A 12,835-nucleotide genomic window follows, 5' to 3' on the forward strand; every position below is an offset into this window, starting at 1 on the left:
AGTCTCAGTCATATATGATGTTGACACTTTGAAAATTACTGGTCAGTTATTTTGTAGAATGTCTCTCACTTTGAACCTGTTATTTCCCAATGATTAAATTCATTGTTCACTGTCTGTTTCTGGCAAGAATACCAGAGAAATAATATTGTGCTCTTCTCTGCCTCATATAATGAGGCACATGATGTTCATATCTTATTACTGATGGTTTTTAATGTTGCTTACTTGGTTAAGATAGTGTCTGCCAAGCTTCTTTTAAAGTTACTATTTTTCCCTTTGTAATTATTATCTTACAGGGAGACACTTAGAGACTATGCAAATGTTCTGTTTCTCATCATGCTTTTTACCCACTAATTTTAGCAATTGATGCTTCTTCCTTGCAATAATTATTACTGAAATGTGTGCCAAATGGTAATTTTCTATTTCCATCCTTCTTTCTACATTAATTAAGCTTCTATTTTAAGGAACAGTTATCCTTTATTTATTTATTCAATTATTCATTTATAATAGTATGGACTCATAGATATTTCTTTTATTTTGTAAAATTATTCTCATGAATTATTAATTGCTTAGATTCTCCTAGATTTGGTCATCGGGAACTCTCTCAAGGTGGCTCCTGTGTTCTTTCAACATGCCTCATTTTTTTTTTTTTTTTTTTGAGCACTTCCTTACTTTTCTGGTACCACAGGATGTTCTAGGCCAGGGATTGGCAAACTTTTTCTGTAAAGAGTCAGATAGTAAATATTTTAGGCTTTGAAAGCCATGAGTCTCTGCTGTATTTGGCACAGTGAGGAGGGGGGGTGTTTGACTTACAACCTTTTAAGAATGTGAAAACCACTCTTAGCTATTGGTTTGACTTGCAGGCTATAGTTTGCTGATCCCTAAGCTACAAGGGGTTAATCTTGTGCTCTCCTTGCCCTCGCCCTAGAATCAGCCACTTTTTTGGGGGGGGGAGGGGCTTTTTTGGAAAATAGTACTTCAGAACCAAGATCTGGGCACTAGGTATGCTCATTGCTATGGGGGTATCGTCTACATATCTATCTATCTGAAAAAACAGTGAACTTAATACTGATACACCTGATTCTAGTCAAATACCACAGAGTTTATTCTAGCTTTCCCCTTTCCTTGTTTGTAACTCAACATTTCACTAACTAATGTAGTCCTTTTTATTTTTAGCCTTACAGGATATAGTCAAAATACTGCTTTCCAAAGTTACTTAGGTTAGTTCTTTTCTTCCCCACTGTTTTCAGGATGTTTATATATTTCCTCTTTATATAATTATGCTCATCTGTTACTGTTTGTACTCCATTTGAAGAACTCTCTCTACCTTCCTGTTTGTTTTAAGTCTATGCATATGAAAAGGTATAGGTAATTTTTTAAGCACCCAGGTGATTGAAATGTGAAGCCGGGTTTAAGGATGGAAAAGCAGAAGACAGAACTTTTGCTCTTAAGGAGGCTATTAATCTAGGTAGAAGTAAGCACACATGTGAATTTAAAAATAAAAGAGTAATTGTAAATCAATATAATAATGTCATATGTGCCTTATGTAAGACATAGCCTAAATCATGTAACTATTAAAGGAACCAGGGAATGAGTATAATAATCAGAGTATGATAGCATTAGACAAGAAAAGCTTCTTAGACATGAGTGTTGAATTTTGTCTTAAAGAAGAGAGGGGTGAAATCATCCTAAAATTGTCATTTCTTTTTAAAGATGAAAATCTACAGCTGGTAAACCATGAGGCAAGTTCCGTGGCAGTGGATGTTGTTCCTCATGTTGACAACCCAACTTTTGAAGAAGATGAAACTCCTGATCAAGAGACTGCAGTTCGAGAAATTAAATCCTAAAATCTGTGTCAATAGAAAACTTGAAACTTTAGTAATAACAACAGAACTGCCAATCAGGGCTTAGTTTACTATTAATGAACTGGATAAACTTAATTAAATAAGAAAGATACTGAAAGTGCTGAGATGACAAATATTATGCTATAGTTAAATTACGTAAAATATTTAATCTATTAACTTTTTTCCACAAACTCATAATGTTTTTCATAGGCAAGTTTCCTCTCAATAGTGATAGCAACATTTTTAAACATTTAAAACTCTCTTCAAGTAGTCATGTTTTTCATTTACAACAATTTTGTTATAAAAACGTTGCTTTTAAAATGTGGAGTAGCTGTGATCACTTTATTTTATGATAGTATCTTAATTAAAAATACTACTATTTTAGCTTGGGCTATATGTGTCAGGGTTTTTCTCCAGGTGCTTATATTGATCTGGAATTGTAATGTAAAAAGCAATGCAAACTTAGGCTAGTACCTCATGAAATGTCTTTTTAAGCTACATTAAGTTGATAGAACAAGATTAAAACAAAATATTCATTTTAACTATTTCTTGTTTTTAAAATTAAGCTAAATGTACTTCACTTGAGTGTGGAGCATAGTTTGTCAAAGAATATGGACTGGACTGGATTGATTGGTATATTAATGACACCAATTTGACACAAGTTTATAGACAGAAAGTTTCCTTATAAAAATGCTGTGTAACTATTTCTCAAAGTTATGGGATTTTCAAAAGCAGAGTATGTAAAGTATCATACTATTTGAAAATGATAATGAGTAAGTCACACAAAAATTGGTAATTGATCCTTGTGTATGAATTAAGTCTGCAGAAATTAGTCTGCAGAAAATGTTTTCCAAACAATGTTGACTTTGAAAATTTAGTTTACATTTTACCTAAATGGGCTAATTACATTAGGTAAAGTAAAATTCTGTCCATATAGCTGTAAATTTTGTGAATGCATTTTCTTGGTGTTTGAAAAAGAATTGGGGGGGGGAGAATTCCAGGTGCCTTAATATAAAGTTTGAAGCTTTCATCCACCAAAGTAAAATAGAGCTATTTAAAAATGCACTTTATTTGTATTCTGTGTGGCTTATCTTGGTTTTAAAGTTGTGTTTCCAGGGGCGCCTGGGTGGCGCAGTCGGTTAAGCGTCCGACTTCAGCCAGGTCACGATCTCGCGGTCCGGGAGTTCGAGCCCCGCGTCGGGCTCTGGGCTGATGGCTCAGAGCCTGGAGCCTGTTTCCGATTCTGTGTCTCCCTCTCTCTCTGCCCCTCCCCCGTTCATGCTCTGTCTCTCTCTGTCCCAAAAATAAATAAACGTTGAAAAAAAAAAAATTTTAAAGTTGTGTTTCCAGTGAAAATTCCAGCAGAATTTAGGCAAAAGCAGAAAAGACATGTATTTTTGTTTGCTAAATGTAGAATGGACAAAACCATTGCATTCTTGTACACTTATTTGAAATTCTGTAAATATTCCCCGATTTGTATTGATTCTCTTTAAATATAAAATGTAAATAAAATATTCCAGTAGAAGTTTGCATCTGCTGTTTAGTTCAGTTAGCCTATACTAACTTTTCATATATGGTTGGATTTGGGAGAGGAAAAAAATGGTTGATGTAAATGGTCATTGATATATTTGATGAATAAAAACTCAAACTTTAGTATGATATTTATTTACATATTTCATTACAGAGAGGGGAATTGCTGACATTTTAATACAACTGAATGTACCATGAATTATTATTTTTTAATTTTTTTTAATGTTTATTATTGAGAGAGAAACAGAGTGTGAGTGGGGGAGGGGCAGAGAGCAAGGGAGACACACAATCTGAAGCAGGCTCCAGGCTCTGAGATGTCAGCACAGAGCCCAACACAGGGCTCAAACCCACAAACCATGAGATCATCACCTAAGCCAAAGTCGGATGCTCAACCGACTGAACCACTCAGGCACCCCCCTGAGTCATTTTTCAATGTCAGCAAGGTAAATAACGAGGTTGATCACTGATAATATAAGGTTAGAAAAACACCTTGATGCCAGTCCATCTTTATACTACCCAAGACATAAAACCACTTTATTAAAGTTTTCTTTTCCTTCAGCCTTTTCTTTGGCAGTATGGTTGTTGGGATGCTGTTAATGAGTTAACTCTTTTGTCAAACTTGTTAAGAATAAACAGATGTTTATTAATAAACAGGGACACCTCAGAGCCCTGATTATCAAACCAAGGCACACATATGTCTTGGGTACACATATGTCTTATGTGGCAATATGCCAGGTGTACATGTGTGTGATGCCCCATAATAAACAACCTCTTGATCTATATTCTTCTTGTTTTATGTGTGTGTGGGGGGGTTCTTTTTACGGAAAATTTATAATTTTTAAAATTTTCATCTTGGGACGCCTGGGTGGCTCAGTCGGTTAAGCATCTGACTTCAGCTCAGGTCATGATCTTGCTGTCTGTGGGTTCAAGCCCCGCGTTGGGCTCTGTGCTGACAGCTCAGAGCCTGGAGCCTGCTTTGGATTCTGTATCTCCCTCTCTCTCTGCCCCTCCCCGACTCATCTCTCACTCTCTCAAAAATAAATAAACATTAAAATAAATAAAATTTTCATCTGTATTGAAGTATAATTAACACACCCAAAATTTGCCCATTATAAATGTATAGTTCCACAATGTTTAGCTAATGTACAGAGTTGTGCAACTGTTACCACAATCCAGTTTTAGAACATTCCATCACCCCCAAAAAGTTCCCTCATACCCATTTGCAGTCAATTTCTGCTCCCATTCCCAGCCTCAGGCAGCCACCGATCTGCTTTCTATCTCTATAGATGTACTTATTCTGGACATTTCATATAAATGGAACCATTCAATATGCGTGTGATCTTTTGTGACTGGCTTCTTCTACTTAGTATAATATTTTCCAGACTCATTCATGTTTGAAGCATGCATCAGCACCTCATTCCTTTTCATTGATGATATTCCATTTTTCCACATCTGGTTATCCATCAGTTAATGAACAGTTCCTACTTTTTGTCCATTATGGATGATGCTGCTATGAATTATGTACAAGTCTGTGTAGATGTATGTTTCAATTCTCTTCGTCATATTTCCGTGTCACTTGTGCATTTTCTTCCTATATTGGTAACAAAAAGATAGTTTGAGCAACAGACTTTATTACTCTTACATAATCAAAATATGAACTGATTAACAGTGGCAGTAGATATATATGTATAGGGAGTCTCCAACTTTGGGAGAGATTTTCCGAGAGTTCATATGTAAGTTTAGCAGGAGTCAGTTTGTATTATGTTACAAATAAGAATGTACATGGTTCCCAGGCATTTAAAAACTAGGTTGGAATGCTAGGAACATTCCTTCCCCACACCACCCCCCATCTAGTTTTTGATCATTTACTAAGTAGTTTAATTAAGCTCTGTAACATCGGGAGAAATTTTATCACCCTAGGCTATAACAAATACTGAGGCTTTTACTTTACTCATTGCCTCTTCTGTTTGGAGTGAATTTTAAAAATATTTTTAAACATATGTAAAATTTAAATATAAATTTTTTTTAATTTTTTTATTTTTTTATTTAAAAAAAAATTTTTTTTAACGTTTATTTATTTTTGAGACAGAGAGAGACAGAGCATGAATGGGGGAGGGGCAGAGAGAGAGGGAGACACAGAATCGGAAACAGGCTCCAGGCTCTGAGCCATCAGCCCAGAGCCCTACGCGGGGCTCGAACTCACGGACCGCGAGATCGTGACCTGAGCCGAAGTCAGACGCTTAACCGACTGAGCCACCCAGGCGCCCCTAAAATATTTTTAAACAATATAAAATTTCGGGGTGCCTGGGTGGCTCAGTTGGTTAAGCGTCCGGCTCTTGGTTTCAGCTCAAGTCATGATCTCACAGTTTCATGAGTTCGAGCCCCACATTAGGCTCCAAGCTGACAATTCAGAGTCTGCTTGGGATTCTCTGTCTCCCTCTGTCTCTGCCCCTCCCCAACTTGCACTATCTCTGTCTCTCTCTAAGCTTTAAAAAAAAACAATACAAAATTTAGACTATGTATGTATGGTGGGCACTTTGACCTCCAGAGATAAATGTTCACTGTCCTCTACCTTAGAGTTAATTTGGTGAAAAGATTGAAAAACACTACCCACTAGTTCTTTTTGTCTCCAAAAACATATCATGAATGTGAGATATTTGTGGACATACCTAGATTTTGATGGTTAGTAGCATATATAAATAGGGCTTAGCATGAATAGTGGCAATTTCTCCTCCAACCCATACCCATTTTCAACCACTGCCTTAGAAAATTTTAATGGGCATGTCCTGAAATAAACTTTTTGAAAAAGCAATTCAATCATCTAAAATTGTTTAACAGGACTTATTTTTAAAAGATGCCTATGTAGGTCTTAATGGAAACATGATTAATCACCCCCAATTTGTTGTAGAGTTTGACTTTCAAATATCTAATTTGCTTAAATCAATGCACCTAGAACTTTAATGTGCCAACAAATTACCTAGGGATCTTGTTAAAATGCACATTCTGATTCAGCAGGTCTAGGATGGGTTCTGAGATTCTAGTTTCTAGCAAGCTAGATGGTGATGCAGATGTTGCTGGTTCAGGGTCCGCATTTTGAGCAGCAAACGTTTAAACGGTTCCCCTCTCACAGTGCTCCACCTGTTTTGAATCTTTACTGCTTCTAAACCTGCTGCATGCTGTCAAGCATCAACTAAGCTTGTGAAATTCGTTTCAAATAAGAATCCAGAAGAATCTTTGCCAGCCTCAGCTCTTCAATGGCACAGGGTTTTAGAATTGCTATTTGGGGTTTTCTTTCTTTTTTTCTTAATTTTTTTTAATGTTTACTCATTTTTGAAAGACAGTGAATGGGGGAGGGGCAGAGAGAGAGGAAGACACAGAATCTGAAGCAGGCTCCAGGTTCTGAGCTGTCAGCACAGAGCCCGACAGGGCTCGAACTCAAGGACTGCGAGATCATTATCTGGGCTAAAGTTGGACGCTTCAGCCACTGAGCCACCCGGGGACCCTGCTATTTGTGGTTTTCTACTACCTTTTCACATAGATGTTTCAGGCTATGATTTAGAAGGCTGACTCAGCTGAAAAGATTGCTGGATAAATGAGGTATTATCTCTGCATGGTATAACATTATGTCCATAAATATGTGGCTTGGATAAATCAGAAAACAAGATTGGAAGCAGAAAGATGAGTTGGGATGCTATTACAGTGTAGCAGGAAAGTGATGTGAGGCCAATCTGAAGTGGTAATAGGGTGGAATGGACTTTTGAAAAAAAAAAAAGTAGAGGGGAGGGTATGTGTGTGAGACAGTGAAGGTGGTGGGAGAAAGAAGTTGAAGATTATTCCAAGGTTCTTAGTTTGAACATCTTGGTAACAGTGGTGCTGTAAACTATGAGAACCTAGAATGATAAACAACTTTGTGCAGGGAAAATATTGGAGAATTTAGTTTGGCTTTGGACATGTTGTATTTGATGTCCTAATACATATGGTTAATAGATTAACCATATGCAAAAGGTAGTATAGTGTCATAATTTGTAGTGAGAAAAATCTACATTCAAATCTCAACTCTGCTACTTATTTAGCTATGTGATCTTAGGTTATTTAACTTCTCTGAGACTCCTGTTCTTCATCTATAAAGTAAGGATGTAAAAATATACAAGTTTTTAAATAAGGATTAAATCAATATTATAGAGAGGAACCATCCACTTCTTTTTTTTATTGTAATGTTTTTTATTATTTTTTTGAGAGAGAGAGAGAGAGAGCGAGCAAGCATGAGCAGGGGAGGGGCAGAGAGAGAGGGAGACACAGAATCCAAAGCGGGCTCCAGACTAAGCTGTCAGCACAGAGCCTGATGTGGGGCTCAACCCCATGAGCTGTGAAATCATGACCTGAGCTGAAGTCCGATGCTCAACCAACTGAGCCACCCAGGCACCCCAGGAACCATCCACTTCTGGACAGCCCTTGTCACTACTGTAACCATTAAGGATGTTGGAAAACAATGTGGTTTGATGAGGAAGAAAATTCAAAAGAGAAGGAAAGGTAAAAAGAACAACTCACATCTTTCGACATTTGCTACATTCACTGAGCTTTTATGAGGAAGATAAGAAATCATCTTCAGTAGTGTACATCCAAATTGGGATGGCTTTCCCCAAAGATACATTGCAGTTTGGGCTCTGGGATGATTGTGTCTTCCCATCTTCTCCAGGAAGCTGCCTTGGTACTACTTACTGCCTTTTAGTAGAAGCTAATCCCAAATTGACCCTTTTCTCACCCCCAAGAAAAATCCCTGTTGTAGCACACACCTGCCTCCCTTGAGCTGGCCCACATCTTGGAAAGGTTAAGCCAGAGACACTGCTCCAAGGCAGAGTTCTTTGGCTCCACGACTTGGCATCTGGGTGTGCCCCACCCCATTTTTGTTTTTATTTTATTTTTTTATTTTTTTTTTAAATTTTTTTTCAATGTTTATTTATTTTTGGGACAGAGAGAGACAGAGCATGAACGGGGGAGGGGCAGAGAGAGAGGGAGACACAGAATCGGAAACAGGCTCCAGGCTCTGAGCCATCAGCCCAGAGCCCGACGCGGGGCTCGAACTCACGGACCGCGAGATCGTGACCTGGCTGAAGTCGGACGCTTAACCGACTGCGCCACCCAGGCGCCCCCCATTTTTGTTTTTAATTGAAATGGCCTTGAGGCTTTGTTCTCAAAACAGCACACCTAGAGCTCCATGTTTTTTGTACATTTCCTCCCAACTCCTTTCTTTGTACACACTTGTTTTTGCTTTTAGTGCACCCTTTAATTCTGATCGGCTCATTTATTGCAATAAATAAAAATGTCCCTCAAATAATTCCTCACTGCGATGCCATACAAATCACTGACCTCATTCACCTTAGTGTGTAAGGAGCTGCCAAAGGTACAAAGAGGTGAAGGCTGCCCTGAAAGGGATTTTTTTTTTCCTTAAAGAGTTTAATAAAGGGGGAAATGTTTATAAATTGTTTAGATCCTGAAAAGGAAAGTTGGAGAAGACCTTTTTCTGTGGCTGATTACAATAGTTAAATAAATAGATTGGGGTGGCAGTGGGGGAAGGGAGGGGCCCACGGCGTGAATAAAATCATGTGGCTTCTGGAGATTTTATATTCTTCCTGTATGGGCAGAAAGAGCTTAGTCTAAGGAAGATTTTTTTTTTTCAATATATGAAATTTATTGTCAAATTGGTTTCCATACAACACCCAGTGCTCATCCCAAAAGGTGTCCTCCTCAATACCCATCACCCACCCTCCCCTCCCTCCCACCCCCCATCAATCCTCAGTTTGTTCTCAGTTTTTAATAGTCTCTTATGCTTTGGCTCTCTCCCACTCTAACCTCTTTTTTTTTTTTCCTTCCCCTCCCCCATGGGTTTCTGTTAAGTTTCTCAGGATCCACATAAGAGTGAAAACATATGGTATCTGTCTTTCTCTGTATGGCTTATTTCACTTAGCATCACACTCTCCACTTTAAGGAAGATTTTAAATTAGACAGAATTCTATCAGATTCCATTTACTGTGTCACCTTGGATAACTCACCTCACCGGTCTGCGCTTTTATTTTTGTGCAAAGTGAGGAATAATATCCACTTCGAAAGACTTCTGTGAGAATTACGTGAAATGATCTGTTTATGAAATAGCTTTCAAAGAGCTCATTTAATATCAGTTGCCGCTATTGCTGCTTCCCAGAAGGGGCCGTTCTTTACTCAAAAATTCCAGAAACTTTGTTTTCTACAGTTTAACACCCTCGGCTGTAAAATGATGAGAAGAAGCAACATAATTATACCTGGGGCTCATTTATTTGAACAATAACAAAAAAAAAACCGCTTTAAAGTTTAAGTAGGCAAAATGCACTTAAGTGGTGGCGGGACGCGCTTTGAAAGCACCCGCACCCCGTCCTCACCCCAGTGGATTATGGGAATCGTAGTCCCCCACTCCCATTGTTTGAGTACAGAAAGGCGAATAGGAAACTACAACTCCCAGGAGGCAAAGAAGCGGGACTATTTCCCAGTCGGGCGGTAGAGCTGTAGGAGGGAATTGGCAATCTTGCTGCCTACGTGGGAGAGAAGGGAGGGTTGGGGGAAGTGTGGAAAACGTGAACCCAAGCCGTGGCTTGGCTTGAGGGAGATTTGGTGGGAGGAGAAGTAGAGGGAAATAGACGGGTGGAGGGTGAGGGGAGGAAGGTATCTGGGTCGCCGCTGCCGGGCGGCACAAAGTTCGCGATGTGGCTGAAGCCTGAGGAAGTGCTCCTGAAAAATGCACTGAAGCTGTGGCTGATGGAAAGGTCCAACGACTACTTCGTGCTTCAGCGGCGTCGGGGCTACGGCGAGGAAGGCGGAGGGGGTCTCACAGGTAAGCTGTGGCCACCCCACACCCAACTCGGGGCCGTGTTCGCGGGTACCTTAAAAGGCGGTGAGGAAAACAGTTACTCGTCGCCACCCGCCGCGCGATTCTCGGCCCCGGGCGAAGGGGCTCGGGTTCTTCTGCCACCACCTTTCCGTCGCCGCCCCTGAGTCCCGAAAATACCTCACTCGACTGGCCGCTGCGCTTCGGGTGGGAGGGGGAATGGAAGGAGGGGTCCTTTCCGAGGCGGTGGAATAATCTGAGGCAGAGGAGGGGTTCTTTCTGAGAAAGAGTACCTGCCCCGTAGCTTCCCCCGGGGGAGAGGCTGACGACGAGTGTTAGACCTCGACAAGTAGCGTTTAGGCTGGTGACAGGGGCCAGTTCGGCAGTTGTGGACTTAACTTTTTTCACGAAACCCCCTCTTGATAATCACCATCCTGGTGGGGGAGCAAGTAAGAGTGGGGGGGGGGGCAGGGAGGATGGTGAGGAGAAAGGGAGGAGCCCCGGTCACATCCTGAGGGAAAGGCTTCAAATGAGAGATTCGGAAGTGGCGGGGGGTGGGGAGGTCGGACTTGCGGGGGAGGGCTCAGAATCGCGGACCCCTCCCAATTTAGCATCTTTTGCTCTGCCACCCAGTTTTCAGTCCCTGGGATCTTATTTCAGAGTAACCGTCGTCGTAATTCGTTTCCCTCTCGAGTGTGCGGCGGTGCCCCTTCTTTCAAAGCCACGATTGTAAGCCAACCTATGAAACCAGTGGAAGTTTTTAACTCTTGCCTCCGAATCCGTCCTGGCTTCAGTGATTTGATTTTGCAAATCCAGAACTGGCCCTGGGTCACGTGTTTAAAGCCTCCAGACAATTTGGAGACTTCTCGTGTGGGGCAGGGGCATTCAAACTTTTGGACACGGCTGGTAGGGGGACGCAGAGCTCTTTTTCGTGACCATTTGTAGTTTGGTATGGTGGCTTTGGAGTGGTGGACCAGACTTCCTTTAGGCAGCGTGATGTAGCGGGAAGAGGGAAGAGTAGGGAAATCTACATTTTAGCCCCATCCTCATCTCTTGTTGAATGGCATTCGACAGATACTTTGATTTATTACACATAAACGCCTGCTGTGTGCCACAAGGAATGCTAGTGTACGAAGACAGTTAAGATTCACTTTTCCGCCCTTGAATTGCTCTTGATCTGGATACGGGGGAGAGGGTCGGGTTAGGGGGAAGTAACCAGTAACCCAGGCAAATTGGACTTATAACCAGTAACTAGTAAATCAGGCAAATTCTAATTAGAACCAAATAACTGAAAGGTTGTGTAAAGATTCACGGAGGAGATGGCATTGCTCTTCCTCTTCTAGGAAATGGTGTCTACCTCATAGAGTTAAGAGGATGAAATGAAAGGTAATTGGTGCCAAATCAGTGCATGTTGTTAAGGTGGTGACAGATATGTGCCTTTATTTCCTCTTTTTTTCCAAGCCATCCCCAAGCTGGAGAGAATTCTGAGGTTCTACAGGAGTTTTTTTTTTTTTTTTAATTTTGCAAGACTTGTTCATCTTATCTGGCTTCTAAAAAGTCCCCCTTGAAAATATGGCAACAAAAATTGCCTGGTTAAACTCACATTTGGTCATTTTCTGAGTTTTAAAAATTACAAGTGTTATTTTGCGGAGGAGACTTTCCATTTAATAGATGCATCTATTTTCCAAATTAAATTTGAGAATCAATGTTCATAATTACCCAGTGACATTATTTACCCTCTTTAGTCCATTAAGAACAACTCAGAGTACATTTAAAACATCTTACAGCTCTGTGTTACAGCATAATATTTTGGTTCCCCATAACTTTTCTTGACCAGAATTTTTATGGTGTTCTTGTCCACATTTACCAAGGAGGTATATTTCACTTTGTACAACTGTGTTCCTGAAAAATAATAGGTAAATCAGATTCTTGAGAATCAAACCACTGTAATGGAGTATGAAAGAGTTTACTTGTTGCAAATTTCCTGTAAATAATCATTCCTTTTTTTCTGTGTTTAGTTTTTCATTTCACATGTTTTCTTAAAACATAGACCTATTGCACCAGTTTCTCTATTCCACTCACTCCCATGTACTCTTCAAAAGCCCATATCTCTAGAATAAGAGATTTGTCTGCAGAAATAAACCAAGATTTCTACCACACATGTATGTTGAGAATAGCCATAGGCCCATATTGTGGTCAATGTGTATGTCTGCATGATTATTTTACCTGTGGTATTGTCAAGATGCTTGAAATTTCCACGAGTGCTGCCACTTTATTACATGTAAATTAAGCAAAATGGATCAGAAAGGAGCAGAGGTGTTTTTAAGGTTTGTTTGGTTCCTTTTGGTCCAGAATAAGTGTGTGCTGATTTTTATGACTGCTCAATTACTATTTTTTTTTTTTTTACTTAAAATTGTGAAGCCAAGAGCTCTGTTATGCTTTACACAAATCCACATTTGGATTACCTCTCACAGGAGTTTGGGTGCCAGCATAAGCTTGCCTTTGTCTGTTTTGCTTGCTGAAATCCAGTGTTATGTGCTACCCCTTTAAAAGATTCCTTTATACATTTTGTTTAATGAAGAAGAGACAATGACCATCTAGAAATGTT

General features: G+C 39.9%; 2 protein-coding genes across 5 annotated transcripts in view; both read left to right on the forward strand.

The window, feature by feature from the left end:
- The window catches only part of RNF128 (ring finger protein 128), a 63,174-nt gene extending 60,293 nt beyond the window's left edge, over window positions 1-2,881 (forward strand). The window contains exon 7 of the mRNA XM_030306124.1: window positions 1,711-2,881. Coding sequence (XP_030161984.1) covers window positions 1,711-1,844 — 134 coding nt within the window. The 3' untranslated portion in view covers window positions 1,845-2,881. The remainder of the gene's footprint in view (window positions 1-1,710) is intronic.
- A 7,055-nt stretch (window positions 2,882-9,936) lies between these two features.
- The window catches only part of TBC1D8B (TBC1 domain family member 8B), a 62,281-nt gene continuing 59,382 nt past the window's right edge, over window positions 9,937-12,835 (forward strand). For 3 of the 4 annotated variants that reach the window (XM_030306063.2, XM_030306065.2, XM_030306066.2), the window contains exon 1: window positions 9,937-10,233. In XM_030306063.2, coding sequence (XP_030161923.1) covers window positions 10,104-10,233 — 130 coding nt within the window. In that variant the 5' untranslated portion in view covers window positions 9,937-10,103. The remainder of the gene's footprint in view (window positions 10,234-12,835) is intronic. The other variant, XM_030306068.1, reaches the window with a different exon arrangement.

This window comes from Lynx canadensis, chromosome X (assembly GCF_007474595.2).
Source record: "Lynx canadensis isolate LIC74 chromosome X, mLynCan4.pri.v2, whole genome shotgun sequence".
Classification (NCBI taxonomy): Eukaryota; Metazoa; Chordata; class Mammalia; order Carnivora; family Felidae; genus Lynx; species Lynx canadensis.